This window comes from Macaca nemestrina, chromosome 14, assembly GCF_043159975.1.
Source record: "Macaca nemestrina isolate mMacNem1 chromosome 14, mMacNem.hap1, whole genome shotgun sequence".
Classification (NCBI taxonomy): domain Eukaryota; kingdom Metazoa; phylum Chordata; class Mammalia; order Primates; family Cercopithecidae; genus Macaca; species Macaca nemestrina.
Genome location: NC_092138.1, coordinates 68471825 through 68487230, shown reverse-complemented (window position 1 = coordinate 68487230; position 15406 = coordinate 68471825). Strand labels below are relative to the sequence as shown.

General features: G+C 45.4%; 1 protein-coding gene across 16 annotated transcripts in view; it reads left to right on the top strand.

Annotated features, from left to right (window-relative positions):
* Positions 1–15406, top strand: part of LOC105477193 (tRNA methyltransferase O) — a 51821-nt gene that overhangs the window by 9918 nt on the left and 26497 nt on the right. For 9 of the 16 annotated variants that reach the window (XM_071078058.1, XM_011733583.2, XM_071078057.1 and 6 more), the window contains 2 exons: positions 1676–2341; positions 8534–13931. In XM_071078058.1, coding sequence (XP_070934159.1) covers positions 1676–2341; positions 8534–8814 — 947 coding nt within the window. In that variant the 3' untranslated portion in view covers positions 8815–13931. Of the gene's footprint in view, positions 1–359; positions 490–1675; positions 2342–6730; positions 6847–8533; positions 13932–15406 lie in introns of those variants that run through there. The other 7 variants (XM_071078061.1, XM_071078060.1, XM_071078059.1 and 4 more) reach the window with 4 other exon arrangements.

Sequence of the window (15406 nt, the reverse complement as noted above, 5' to 3'; positions counted from 1 at the left end):
CAATTGGGGAGGTCAAGTCAGAAAGGTTAAAAGGCAAACACAGTAGCACTGTAGACATTACTATATAAGCTGTATGACGACTAGTGTTTGTGCAGTGCTTTACAGTTAGTAAACAGTGTTCACGTACCTTATCTCACAGTGGCTTTGTGGGTTTGACACAGTAGCAATCCTCATCTCATAGGTGAGGAAACCAGGGCTCTTTAATGTTAGATAATCTGTCTAATAGCATCCAGCCAGGTGGTCATCTGACTAAATCTTTTGAAGTTTTAACTTATGCTACAGTGCCTTTCTTTTTCCTACAGATATTAGGTGTAATTCATCATCTAGCAAGTCTGGAATCATCCTTCCAGAGTTCAAGGCTCATTCATAATAAGCATGTGTCAGAAATCAGGGTCCTGTATTAGTTACATTTTTCTTAAATGGAGACGAAGTCAAATATGACTGCATGCCGTTTTTCTGTTCTCATTTGACCTGTTTTCCAAGAGTAAGGTTAGTAGATGACTATGTGTAGCAGGAACTGGACAGCATATGTCCAGTGGGACAGCTGGAGACTTGTCTTTAGTATTTGGTAATGCTGACTTATGTGCTGCTTAATCTTTTGAGTCTTCATGGATGTATTAGATTTCTATTGTTGTGTAACAAATTACCACAGAATCATCAGTTTAAACAACACACATTTATTATGTGTTTGAAACATTATTATGTATCTGTGGGTCAGAAGGATGGGCACAGCTTAACTAGGTCATCTGCTTATGGTCTCACCAGACTGCAATTAAGTTGTCAGCTGAGATGAGTTCCTATCTGGAGGCTTGACTGTGGAATAATCTGCTTCAAGTCACTTAGACTGTTGGCCACATTGATTTCCTTGCCATTGTAGTAGGACTGGGGGCCCCAGATTCTTGCTGGTTGTTGACTGGAGGCTGTCCTCAGCGTCTAAAGGCTGTTTGCAGTTCCTTGCTCCGTGGGCTTCCCAGCATGCCTGCCTACTTCCGCAAGCCTTCAAGGAGAGTCTCTCGAGTGAGTCTTCCAGCCAGCAGCGGAGCTAACAAAAAGCATAGTCACTGGAGGGACATCATACCTCTTTTGCCATATTCTATTGGTTAGAAGCCAGTCACAACTGAAGGGGGAGGATTATATAAGGACATGAACTTCAGGAGGTGCGGGTCACAGGGCCACCTTTGGATCTGTTTGCCACAGTAGAAACCTTCATTGGTCCCACAGAGATATATTGAGGACTACTATATCCCTGGAACAGAAGCACCAGTGATACAGAGATGAGTTGGCCCCAGCCTGTGTTAAGGGGCCTGCCTGCTGTCTAGGGATAAAGACTCTAAGCTGGTCACTGCCCTACCACGGGGAAAGGGCTCTGGCAGAGGTTTGTGCACAGGCTTCTCTATGGGGACTGTAGGAAAGAATGCTTTTGTCTGGAGGAGCCAGAAAGGCTTTGTAAAAGGTGTGCTTTGAGGGCCTCAGAGATCAAGTAGGGGTTTGATAGGTAGAGAAGAGGATAGGCTACCAGGTAGCAAGAAGGATGTGTGTTGGTACCAGGTCTATGTGAGAGAATTATGAGTAAGCGCAGTGAGGCATAAGCAGACAGTGTTAGAGGATTCTGGGGTGTGATTGTATTCTCCAAGTGTTTGCAGTGTTCTTCATTTTTCACGTTTTTATGTCATAGGTGGAGCTATATACCTTTCTGGAATTGACATGATACATGGCACACCAGTACTAGACATCAAGCCCTACATAGCTGAGTATGACTCGCCGCAAAATGTGATGGAGCCTTTAGCAGACTTCAATTTACAGAATAACCAACATACACCAAACACTGCGTCCCAGTCTGACAGCAAGACTGACAGCTGTGACCAGCGACAGCTGTCAGTGTGTGATGAGCCACAACCTCACCGTAGCACTAAGGAGAAACCTAAATGTCCTGAAGACAGAACTTCAGAAGAAAACTACCTGACACACAGTGACACAGCCAGAATTCAGCAAGCATTCCCTATGCACAGGGAGATAGCAGTGGATTTTGGTTTGGAATCAAGACGTGATCAGAGTTCCAGTATGTCAGAAGAACAAATTGGCCCATATGGCCCGGAGAAGAGCTTTTCAGAGAAAGGTACAGACAAGAAGCTAGAGAGAGTGGAAGGAGCAGCAGTCCTGCAAGGAAGCAGGGCAGAGACACAGCCCATGGCCCCTCACTTACCTGCTGGAAGGGCTGATGGAGCTCCCTGCAGCGTGGTTCCTGCCTGGGTGACAGAGGCCCCTGTGGCCACTTTAGAAGTGCGGTTTACTCCTCATGCCGAGATGGACCTTGGGCAGCTCAGTTCACAGGGTGAATCAGGTATCTTCAGTTTCTTCATTCTAAATGAGAGATGAACTTCGAGATTTAGCCAAGTTTGGTATTTGTGAGGGCAGTTATATGGAGTGTTTGTCAGTGTGACTGGTTTTTAGGAAACAGGTATAAAATAATATTTTTGCAGCACCATCATACGATGAGTCTTGTTGGACAACTGTGTGGTCAGCACAGTTAGTTCCAGGCTGTCAGCAAAGCATTGGCAGAGAGTGGCTGCTGCCTCACGAGGTGGCCCATGACTTACAGCGCCTTGTCTGCTTGTTAACAGTAGTTCTTAGAGTCTTCAAGCATCATTCAGAAGCTGAATTGTGCTTGTTTTGTACTTATGTACCTAAAGTTTTCTTATTTGTTTTACTGTCTTACTAGAGAAATGTTGCATTGTATTCTGATACAATTGATAGCAAACAGCAAAATTCAGAGTTGTTGCAGAAATAAGAAGTGATAAGACAGCTTAGCCTTTGGCACAGAGGACTCTAGGAGCCCAGAGTCAGAGGGGAAGAGTCTCTTAGCACAGAACTTGCCCCAACAAAGTCCCACAGCTAGAGGCATACACTTCGCTGCAGAAGAGAGGCCACAGGGCTCTTACATGGAGCCTGCTTACTTTAACACATGGTTCTTAACAAATGTTATCTGGTTCCCCCAGTTCACAGCAGATCCCAAGCAGTAGCCTGGGATGAAGGAAGGGGCTGTTAAGATGTGGATACAGTGATACCAGTAAGAAGTAACTAGTTTCAGTTGTAGTAGGACTGGGGGCCCCAGATTCTTGCTGGTTGTTGGCTGGAGGCTGCCCTCAGCGTCTAAAGGCTGTTTGCAGTTCCTTGCTACGTGGGCTTCCCAGCATGCCTGCCTACTTCAGCAAGCCTTCAAGGAGAGTCTCTCGAGTGAGTCTTCTGGCCAGCAGCAGAGCTAACAAAAAGCATAGTCACTGGAGGGACATCATACCTCTTTTGCACGGTGGCTCACTCCTGTAATCCCTGCACTTTGGGAGGCCGAGGTGGGTGGATCACTTGAAGTCAGGAGTTCAAGACCAGCCTGGCCAACATGATGAAACCCCATCTCTATTAAAAATACAGAAAGCCAGTTGTCGTGGCAGGTGCCTGTAATTCCAGCTACTCAGGAGGCTGAGGCAGTAGAATTGCTTGAACCTAGGAGGCAGAAGTTACAGTGAGCCGAGATGGTGCCACTGTATTCCAGCCTGGGTGGCAGAGTGAGACTCCATCAAAAAGAAGCAGCTGGTTGCCAAGGAGATGTCAGATTGCAAAAAGCTCTTCTTTGTGTTACAACTCAGTAAGGAGCCAGCCTAGCCATATAAAGAGGGAAGTTCATTTATTCATTCTACAGTTGTTTACTGAGCTTCTGCTAGGTACCAGACATTGGTCTAGGTTCTTGGAATACATCAGTGAACAAAACAGATTTTAAAAATTCGTGCTCTTGCGGAGCTTGCATTCTAATGGGGAGGAGAGAAACAAACTAAAAGCATAATAAGCAATCAAGTTATTATACCAAACATGCTCAACATTATATAATATTAGAAGGTGATAAGAGTTACTGAAACATTTAAGAGGGAATACAGCAGGGTTGGGGTGTTGTTACTATTTTACTTTATTTTTGAGACAGGATCTCACTCTGTCACCCAGGCTGGAGTGCAGTGGCAAGAATATGGCTTACTGCAGCCTCAACCTCCTGGGCTCAAGCAGTCCTCCCACCTCAGCCTTCTGTGTAGCTGGGACTACAGGTGTGCATCACTACGCCTGGCTAATATTTTGATTTTTTTTTTTTTTTGATACGGAGTCTCACTCTGTCGCCCAGGCTGGAGTGCAGTGGCTCGATCTCGGCTCACTGCAAGCTCTGCCTCCTGGGTTCATGCCATTATCTTGCCCCAGCCTCCCGAGTAGCTGGGACTACAGGTGCCTGCCCCCACACCCAGCTAATTTTTTGTATTTTTAGTAGAGACAGGGTTTCACCGTGTTAGCCAGGATGGTCTTGATCCCTTGACCTCATGATCCGCCCGCCTTAGCCTCCCAAAGTGCCTGGATTACAGGCGTGAGCCACCACGCCCGTCCTCTTTTGATTTTTTTTGAAGAGATGAGGTCTCATTTTGTTGCCCAGGCTTGTCTTGAACTCTTGGGCTCAGGGGATCCTCTGTCTCAGCCTCCCAAAGTGCAGGGATTATAGGTGCGAACCTCTGCACCTAGCCTGTTGCAGTTTTATTTATTTATTTATTTATTTATTTATTTATTTGAGACGGAGTCTCACTCTGTTGCCCAGGCTGGAGTGCAGTGGCCGGATCTCAGCTCACTGCAAGCTCCACCTCCCGGGTTTACGCCATTCTCTTGCCTCAGCCTCCTGAGTAGCTGGGACTACAGGCGCCCGCCACCTCGCCCGGCTAGTTTTTTGTGTTTTTTTAGTAGAGACGGGGTTTCACTGCATTAGTCAGGATGGTCTCGATCTCCTGACCTCGTGATCCGCCCGTCTCGGCCTCCCAAAGTGCTGGGATTACAGGCTTGAGCCACCGCGCCCGGCCTGCAGTTTTAAATAGGTGGCCCACTGGGGCCATATGAGCCTTTCACTGAGAAAGACACATACGAGCAAAGGTCAAAGAAGTGAAGACGTGAGCCAGCCTGTCCGGAGAAAGGACATGCTGGCCTGAGGGACAGCCAGCGCACAGCCGCAAGGTGGAGGGGGCATGGCATGTTTGAGGTCAGGTGGCCAGAATGGACTGAGGAGGGCTGAGTGGAAGGATACGAAGTCAAAGAGGCACTAGAAAAGGGATGAGGTCACCTAAGGGTTTTATAGGCCATTGTAAGGACTTGAGTTTTGATCTTGGGAGAAGTAAAAGGCAGAGGAACTTGATGTCGCTATCCCCGGAGAGCAGGGGGCCATCTCTGGGGTCAGATCACTACGTGTGTGATTTCTGGGATGTCACATCTCAGTGACATGCAAAGGCAAGCTGGAGTTCCTTATTGAGAAAATGAAGACTTTCATTCCATATCCAGAAAATAAAGGGTTACACAACCAAATATACTAGATTTTCCCCTGCTTTACTAGCAGGGAGAGAATGAAGAGGCTAGGGGGGTATTTGGCTTTGATACTCCAACCTGAAGGAGGTTCTTCTGATGGCAAAAGAAGTCTAAAAGTTGGGACTAGAGACACATGCCAACTGACACTAAGATTTCCCCATTTCTTCCTGTCAGAGCCACAGCCAGCCTACACTGTTGCCTTTTGCAAAGGAAAAGCCACCCCTTCCTCTGGGTGGAGGCAGCCACCTGCCAGGGCCCAGGAACTGGTTTTAGCCCCAACATGCCAACCTCAGCCAGGTGCTGTATGCTGAGCACCCCCTGCACCTCTGGATGTGGCAGTCGCGTGGTCATGAGTGCCGATGCCACCTGAGGGTTGTGCTTCTCGTTCCTCCCTAAGGCTTTACTTTTAAACAGAGCTTTTGATTTAAAAATTGATCTCTTTGTTTTTAAAAGTTTTGTTGATAGAAATAATTTCATCACTGTATACAGTTGATGGGAGGAGGCTGGTCAGTTGTAAAAGGATTTTGTGGTGGAACGAAACAGTCCTGTCTTCTGGATACTTTATGTTTACACTTACCACTTGTCCTGTGGTTATTGTTGAATGCAACCTACTAGGGAAAGTTTTGTTTTTCTTTCTTTTAGTTTTTCTTTCCTTTTTTTTTTTTTTTTTTGAGATGGAGTCTCGCTCTGTCACCCAGGCTAGCGTGTAGTGGCGCGGTCTCGGCTCACTGCAACCTCTGCCTCCCGGGTTCAAGTGATTCTCCTGCCTCAGCCTCCTGAGTAGCTGGGATTACAGGCGTGAGCCACCACGCCTGGCCTGGAAAGTTTTGTTTTTTTAAACTGCAGTGCAATATGTGTCAGATGTTTGAAATATGCCTTATTGATTAAAAAAATGATTAAAATGAGAAATTACGCAGTGTAACTACAAAACAGGAACTGATTGGTAGCAAACAGCAAAATTGAGAGCTGTTGCAGAAATAAGAAGTGATTTCAGGAAGCTCTGAGTCTAGAAGAGGTTAGAGGTGTTGAAATGGAAGGAAGTTTGGTGCTGGAGTAAAGGTCTGGGCAGAGTGCTGTGGGCACTCTGAGAGGAGAATCCTGACTTGGGTCTGGGAGGGAGTGTGGGAGGAAACGGTGCTTGAGCGGAGCCTGGCAGGATGAGTAGGCAGGGAATTGGGAGAAGGCACCCATGCCAGATGGACGGCCAACCAGAGGCCTGGAGCCTCTCCTAGAAATGCCATCACTGGGGAGTGTGATGAGCTTTCCTCATTTTTGAGTCGCCTTCAGAGCCATTTTCTATGAGCCATGCAGTAAAGGAATCTTATTGCCATATAATTGATTTTTTTTTTTTTTTGAGATGCAGTCTCTTTCTGTCACCCAGGCTGGAGTGCAGTGGTGCAATCTCTGCTCACTGCAACCTCTGCCTCCCAGGTTCAAGTGATCGTCTTGCCTCCTGAGTAGCTGGGATTACAGGTGTGTGCCACCACACTGGCTAATATTTTTTTTTGTTGTTTTTGTTTTTAGATGGAGTCTTGCTCTGTTGCCTAGGCTGGAGTGCAGTGGCACGATCTGGGCTCACTGCAAGCTCCGCCTCCCGGGTTCACGCCATTCTCCTGCCTCAGCCTCCCGAGTAGCTGGGACTACAGACACCCGCCACCACACCTGGCTAATTTTTTTTTTGTATTTTTTTAGTAGAGATGGGGTTTCACCATGTTAGCCAGGATGGTCTCGATCTCCTGACCTCATGATTCGCCCGCCTCAACCTCCCAGAGTGCTGCGATTACAGGCATGAGCCGCCACGCCTGGCCTATTTTTTATGTATTTTTAGTAGAGATGGGATTTTACCATGTTGGTCAGGCTGGTCTTGAATTTCTGACCTTGTGATCCTCCCACCTTGGCCTCCCAAAGTGCTGGGATTACAGGCATGAGCCACTGTGCCCATACCATATAATTGATTTTTGACTAAAAATTGTACTTCATGGCTTTATTTACCCAACTTGCTTATTAGATATGGCCCACAGTGATTTTTGGCTACTTATGGAAATCAAATCCATTCTAAGAGGGATAAAGATCCACTGCCACCAGAGATGATATTTTGAGCAGGGACAGTGTTTTTAAGGTCTGTGCCTCCCTGGAAGGGGCCGGCCTTCATTTGGATGTATGTGATATTGTAGTTATGAAAAACTAGATCACAGTTACTTTTTAAATTTATGTTTTGGCCGGGCGCGGTGGCTCACGCCTGTAATCCCAGCACTTTGGGAGGCCGAGGCGGGCGGATCACAAGGTCAGGAGATCGAGACCACGGTGAAACCCCGTTTCCAAAAAAAAAATACAAAAAATTAGCCGGGCGCGGTGGCGGGCGCCTGTAGTCCCAGCTACTCAGAAGGCTGAGGCAGGAGAATGGCGTGAACCCGGGAGGCGGAGCTTGCAGTGAGCCGAGATTGCGCCACTGCACTCCAGCCTGGGCGACAGAGCGAGACTCCGTCTCAAAAAAAAAAAAAAAAAAAAAAAAAAAAAAAAAAAAAAATTTATGTTTTATATACACTATTTAAAAAAATTAAAATACATTAAAAATCCTACAAACATAGGAAATTTTGCTGTTCCTTCGGGACAGCAAATGTGAGAGAGTCCCAAAGCAAAGGAACGTTACTGGTAACTGTGGGGCTGTGACACCAGCTTTCTGGTGCAGCCTCTCTTGCCTGTAGCTGGTGCTCTGGGTGTGTGTGGGTTTAGTTCTCTTTCTTGTGGCTTTCTGAGGATGCTGGGACTGTCATGCATTTCCTTGTCTCTGTTCTGAGAAGAAAATGACAAGGAATTAAAGTCTACATTGAGTATAGAAAAGTGACATTTTGGATGTCAGAAAAGTGACATTTTGGTTGACAGAAAATGAAAGCTCACCTCTCCTAGTTAGAAGACTAAGGAAAAATACTACCATGATTTTTCTGTTCAGTAAAACAAAACTTTGGGGGTGTATAAGTTAAACCTAATGACAATAAACACCTCTTGAAGGTGACAGTCTCCGTAATGATCAAATAGATTTCCAAACCCTTTCCATGCCAAGTGATCTTTAAGGAACCAACCAAATTCCATATTGAAGTTTGCTGTAATGAAATTCAACCTGCATGATAGTGCTCATTGAGTTGTGTTTTTTTCATTGCAGATGTTGGTCAGGCGTCATTTAAATATTTTCAGTCAGCAGAGGAAGCAAAGCGTGCCATTGAGGCTGTGCTGTCAGCAGATCCTCGGTCTGTGTACCGCCGGAAGCTTTGCCAGGACCGCCTTTTCTACTTTACCATAGACATAGCGCATGTCACTTGCTGGTTTGGTGATGGCTTTGCAGAGGTTCTCAGGATCAAGCCGGCTTCTGAGACTGTTTATATGATGGACCCTGTGGGGTCCTTGGTGTCTCTAGGTCTTAAGGAGCCTCCCTCATGTCTTTAAGATAGCATCATTGATTTTTGGATGTGGCTTTTGGATTTTCTGAACAAGCTAATGTTGTGCCGAGAAGCAACACTTTGTGATCTCATGGCTTTTGTTGATTTGGGCTATTCAAAATGTTTATTTGAAAAATGCAATTAATAAACTTAACTAGGAGATATAAAATACAGAGAAATCCCCAAATGCTTTTTGATCTGTCGATATTAAAGAATCCAAAGGTGATGCTGTCTCTAATTTCTGAAAGAAGCTGTTCTTGGTGCACTTGATAAAATTAGACAAAGGTCATTCCAGCAGAGACTTTCAAGTTGAGGGGATCTGTTTAATAATTCATACTGGTTTTCCTGTCTGTCTGGAGAAGCCTGACCTTTCTATTTGATTCCAAATCAAACCTATATCTTAGGAAGCTAATAAATAAGAAACAAGTAGTTGGAGATAGTTTTTGAGATTAAACTTCTGTGTTTCAGAGACTCTGTGACATAGTCACACACACATATATATGTATATATATTTAATACTGATTCTAAAATAGAGACTCCCTGAGATTTATTTGGATGTCTTTGTATCAGAAAAGGAAATCACCCCCAGAAGTTCAAGAAAATTGTTACTGTTTTTTTGTTTTTGTTTTGAAATGGAGTCTTACTCTTTCACCCAGGCTGAAGTGCAGTGGCATGATCTCGGCTCACTGCAATCTCTGCCTCCTGGATTCAAGCAATTCTCCTGCCTCAGTCTCCTGAGTAGCTGGGATTACAGGCGTGTGTCACCACACCTGGCTAATTTTTGTAATTTTAGTAGAGATGGGGTTTCACCATGTTGGTCAGGCTGGTCTTGAACTCCTGACCTCGTGATCCGCCCACCTCGGCCTCCCAAAGTGCTGGGATTACAGGTGTGAGCCACCGTGCCTGGCCTATAATTACTGTTTTTTAATATACTCACTCTGCAACTATTTATTGAGAAGCTACTATGGGTTAGGTTTTGGTGATAAAATAAGATGAACAAAATGTAGTTCTTGTTGCAAGTCGTGGTTAATGGAAGAAATAAGACATAAACAAATGGCCGGGCGCAGTGGCTCAAGCCTGTAATCCCAGCACTTTGGGAGGCCGAGACGGGCGGATTACGAGGTCAGGAGATCGAGACCATCCTGGCTAACACGGTGAAACCCCGTCTCTACTAAAAAATACAAAAAACTAGCCGGGCGAGGTGGTGGGTGCCTGTAGTCCCAGCTACTCGGGAGGCTGAGGCAGGAGAATGGCGTAAACCCGGGAGGCGGAGCTTGCAGTGAGCTGAGATCCGGCCACTGCATTCCAGCCTGGGCGACAGAGAGAGACTCCGTCTCCAAAAAAAAAAAAAAAAAAAAAAGACATAAACAAATTACTGTATTATAGTTTTAGAAATACAGTAATTATACATGGGTCCTCTGTAGTATCACATAGGAAGCAGTTGTAAGAATGTGTTGCCTATAGGTGATTTTAATGATGTGATCCCAGATAACTGAGGATTTATGATCAACATAACCAAATTAGATGCCTGTCAACACGATACATGCTTTCCTAATCATGATTGTAAATCTTAATAGCTGATTGAAATGAGCTGATTGGAATAGTCTTGAATAGTTTTGAAATGAGCCCTACTGCCTGTGGATGCTTATGCAGAGTCATTTGTGGCTGATGACACTGTACTCCTAAGCCAAACTGGTTTGTAGTTGCCTTTAATGTTACTTAGAACTCCTTGGGGAAGTATCTTTAATATGATTCTTGGTTTTTGATTTGTTTTTAGAGATGGGGGTCTCATTCTTTTGCCCAGGCTGGAGTGCAGTAGCCTGATCATAGCTCACCTGCAGCCTTAACCTCCCAGGCTCAAGGAATCCTCCCACCTCAGCTTCCTGAGTACCTGGGTCTACAGGCTCATGCCACCATGCCCCACTATTTTAAAAATTTTTTGTAGAGACAGGGGTCTTACCTCGTTGCCCAAGCTGGTCTTGAACTATTGGCACCAAGCAACCCTCCCTCCTCAGCCTCCCAAAGTGCTGGGATTACAGGCATGAGCCACTGTGCCTGGGCTAATTTGATCTTTTAAAGTTTTTTATTTTGAAATAATCAGAGGTTCACAGGAAATTGCAGAAATAGTAGAGGTCCCAGGTACCCTTCACCCGGCTTTTCATTTAACTTCTTCCGGTGGTTCCATCTTACATAACTATAGTAAACATTAAAGGAAGGAAGTCGACACTGGTATAGGCTACACTTTAGTTTGATTTTGTTGTCTTTTCTTTTGAAAAGTTATTTTGAAGCTTAATCAGGGCTTGAAGCACAAAATGTTTTGTTTAATATGTTAATGACTCTGGGGGATGGTAACCAACCAGCCTTATAACAAGAGGACTATTAAGTTATTTGGGGTTTTATTATACAGTCTCAGGATTTTAGAGCTAAGAAGGATTTTAGGCTGGGCTCGATGGCTCACGCCTGTAATCCCAGCACTCTGGGAGGCCGAGGCAGGTGGATCATTTGAAGTCAGGAGTTCGTGATTAGCCTGGCCAACATGGTAAAACCCTACCTCTACTTAAAATACAAAAATTAGCTGGGCGGTAACGGCGCATGCCTGTAATCCTAGCTATTCAGGAGGCTAAGGCAGGAGAATCGCTTGAACCCAGGGGGTAGAGGTTGCAGTGAGCCGAGATCGTGCCACTGCCCTCCAGCCTGGGCAACAGAATGAGACCCTGTCTCAAAAAAAAAATAAAAAATAAAAAGGATGTTAAATATAATCTGGCTCCTCCGTTTTCTGCCAGTTCTTGAGTCTTTTCAATGTTCCCAGTATCTGGCCTTTCCAGGCCCCGCCTAAACACCCTCAGAGATGAGGTATGCACCCATGACCTATGCAGCTTATTCTTTATGGGCAGTGTTCATTATTAAAACATTCTTCCTGAACGTGAGATCCACTCTGTCCTCTGACAGCTCTGCTCACTAGAGAGGCCACACAGGCTGGTTGCCCTCCCAAGTTAGCCTGTCATACCACCCCTTGGTCTTACCTAGGCTGAGCACCCCATTTTTCTTCAGCTGTTTCTCATAACACGATCTCAAGCCTCTTCTGAACCCCAGTCCTTCCTGAGTCCCCGTATGAGCATTTGTCTCTGTGGGCACAACTTCAAGTGTCCTTTGTGAGGAAATGTGCATCTCTGGTTGGTGAACTTCCATCCCTCAGAGAGAAATAGAAGCACAAATTTGAAACAAGCTCTCTGTTCCTTTATGTCTTGGAAACTTTTTATTTATCCATCCAAGCTTTTTTTTTTTTTTTTTTTTGAAGCCTTCAAGACAGGCAACCATTTACGAACCTATTCGTGGAACTTATTCCATGAACCCAGAAAATTAAATATACCTGAAATGTAGCACAAAATAAGTAAATGATAAAAGTTCCCTCAAACCTTCCATCAAGTGGTTTAAAAACTGTCATTGGGCTGGGCGCGGTGGCTCAAGCCTGTAATCCCAGCACTTTGGGAGGCCGAGACGGGCAGATCACGAGGTCAGGAGATCGAGACCATCCTGGCGAACACGGTGAAACCCCATCTCTACTAAAAAAAATACAAAAAACTAGCCGGGCGAGGTGGCGGGCGCCTGTAGTCCCAGCTACACAGGAGGCTGAGGCAGGAGAATGGCGTAAACCCGGGAGGCGGAGCTTGCAGTGAGCTGAGATCCGGCCACTGCGCTCCAGCCCCGGCGACAGAGCGAGACTCCGTCTCAAAAAAAAAAAAAAAAAAAAAAAAAAAACTGTCATTGATTTTATGTCCGGAATCGAAGTTGTTTTGGTGTGTTCATGCACACACACACAAATATACACTAATCCTAAAAATGAGATGGAAATGAGCTACAAGAAAACTCAAAAGTGCCATAATTATGACTATCAAAAATAGTGTTACAGCTCTAGAGTCGCTTTGTGTCCTGTTTGTATCAAATTCACATTTGGGAGGTCCTTTATAGGTGGGAGATGAGTACATCAAGAGGAAGAGGTTGCTTGATTCTTGGTCCTTTAGATTCTTAAGACTCTTTGGCCAGAGTTTTGGAAAAGGGATTATGTCAACAAGTAAAGTTACGGTTTCAGGACTGCCTTAGAAACTTTTTCAAAAGAAGAAAGGAAACAGTTCTTTTTAGCCTTTGCTTTTTGGTACCTGTAGGGGGAGCCCTTGATAGCAGATTTTTTTTTCCCCCTTCACTGGCTTGGAGGAAAACGCCAGGAGTTCAAGCTGGTTAGGTAATTTTGGCATTTGGCCCACCTGCCCCAGCTTTGAAGAACAGTAACTTGTACAAGCAGTGCTGACTGATGCTTGTCAGTCACATGTGAGAAGAGATTAGAAAGACGAGTGGCACTTATTAAATTTTTCGTAAATTGTAAGCTTGGCTTCAGGGGTGGGACTGATTATTCCAGCAGTGGATCTGTGCACAACCAGGTGACTCATTAGCTAAGCCCATGAACACACATGGACAAGGCATTGACTTTGTTTCTGTGTTTGTGACTTTTTTTCTTGGAGAGAAGAAAATGAAGTTGACGTGAGTCGACCTCTTATTGGTAGGGTTTTTTAAATGCTACGGTCCCAGAGAAAGCAGGAGAAGATTCAATAAAAATGAAAGTCTGCATTACTGAACTTTTATCATGACCTTGGAACTGGACTATGCGCTTTTCATACATTGGGTGGAGGTTAAGTAACGTGCTCAAGCTGGTCAGCTGCATGGCTAGGATTCTAACCCACTAGCCTGGCCTTACCGCCTGCCTTAGTACAAGAGCAGATGCTTAGCAAATCATGCTGGTTTATTGGAAGGTCAGCAGTTCATATGATTCAGCACAGGACTCTTTGGCAGAGTGAAGTCCATGGAAATCCAACCACTCACGAAGAATGCACAGAGGAATAAGCGCAGAAACACCCATTCCCACAGGATCTGCATGGAACCTCCTGGGAAGCAGGATGGGAAATGTGAAGAGCACTGGGCTTGGCCTCAGAAACTTCAAGCACTTTCTGCCCTGCCATGGGCTAGGCAAGTCGCTGCACCCTGCCTCCAGCTCTGTGACCTTACAGAGTTGTTGCAAGGATAATGCTTGGGAAAGTGTCTTCTGAACTCTTCAATGACCTGTAAACCTAGGTAATATTTTTTATTGTCCTTCTCTTTATTGATAGCCTTTCTCTACCACTCTGTTCTGGCTTACCTGGCTAAATAAGCAGACTTCAAGGGGACCTAGGGGGTCCCTAAAATTCAGTGTATGAATGGCTTCTGTTTTTGTTGTTGTTGTTTTGTTTTTTGAGGCAGTCTTGCTCTGTTGCCCAGGCTGGAGTGTAGTGGTGCAATCACGGCTCACTGCAGCCTTGATCTCCCAGGCTCAAGTAATCCTCCTGCCTCAGCCTCCTGAGTAACTGGGACCACGGGTGCTTGCCACCATGCCTGGCTAATTTTTTTTTCTTTTTCTTTTTTTTTTTCTTGAGACAGAGTCTCTCTGTTGCCCAGGCTGGCATGCAGTGGCTCTGTCGTGGCTCACTACAATTTCTGCCCCTGGGCTCAAACCATCTTCTCACCTCAGCCTCTCGAGTAGTGGGGCTACAGGCACACGCCACCATGACCAGCTAGTTGTTGTATTTTTGGTAGAGACAGGGTTTTGCCATGTTGCCCAGGCTGGTCTCGAACTCCTGGTCTCAAGTGGTCTGCCCGCCTCGGCCTCCTAAAGTGCTAGGATTACAGGCATGAACCACCGTGCCCAGCCTGTCTTTTTAATTATAGAAATATGTTTTCAGGCTGGGCTCGAGAGGCTGAGGTGGGAGGATTGTTTGAGCTCAGGAGATGGAGGTTGCAGTGAGCTGAGATCATGCCACTGCACTCCAGCCTGGGTGACAGAGCCAGATTCTGTCTCAAAATAAATAAATACATAAAATTAAAATGACTATGTTTACCAAGCAAGATGATGTTTTGCTAAAGGAAGTATCATAAAGTGCTCCTCCCTAAAGGATTCAGTTATGCCACAAAACATCTTCCCCCTGTCATCTGGGTTTCCTTTCTGGGGTTACAGATGTGCAGTACCATGGACCACCTTCACTGCCCAGGCAGGCAGTCACCAGCTCAGTCCCTTCCTCACAGGTTTTTTTTTAGTACCCTTTCTCTCCTACTTTCTTTCCTAATCCTAGCCCAGTTATTGTAGGAAAATCTCTGCATTTCATTTATAAGAAAATAGACTGGGTGTAGTGGCTTACGCCTGTAATCCCAGCACTCTGGGAGGCCGAGGCAGGTGGATCACAAGGTCAGGAGATCGAGACCATCCTGGCTAACATAGTGAAACCCCATCTCTACTAAAAATACAAAAAAATAGCTGGGCGTGGTGGCGGTGCCTGTAGTCCCAGCTACTTGGGAGGCTGAGGCAGGAGAATGGCATGAACCCGGGAGGTGGAGTTTGCAGTGAGCTGAGATCACACCACTTCACTCCAGCCTGGGTGACAGAGCGAGACTCTATCTCAAAAAAAAAATAAATAATTTTTTTTTATATATATGAAAATATATATATATGAAAATAAAATTGTAATCATGGCAGGAGGTTATTAAAACAAGCCCTACCTCTATGATGGAGAAAGGGC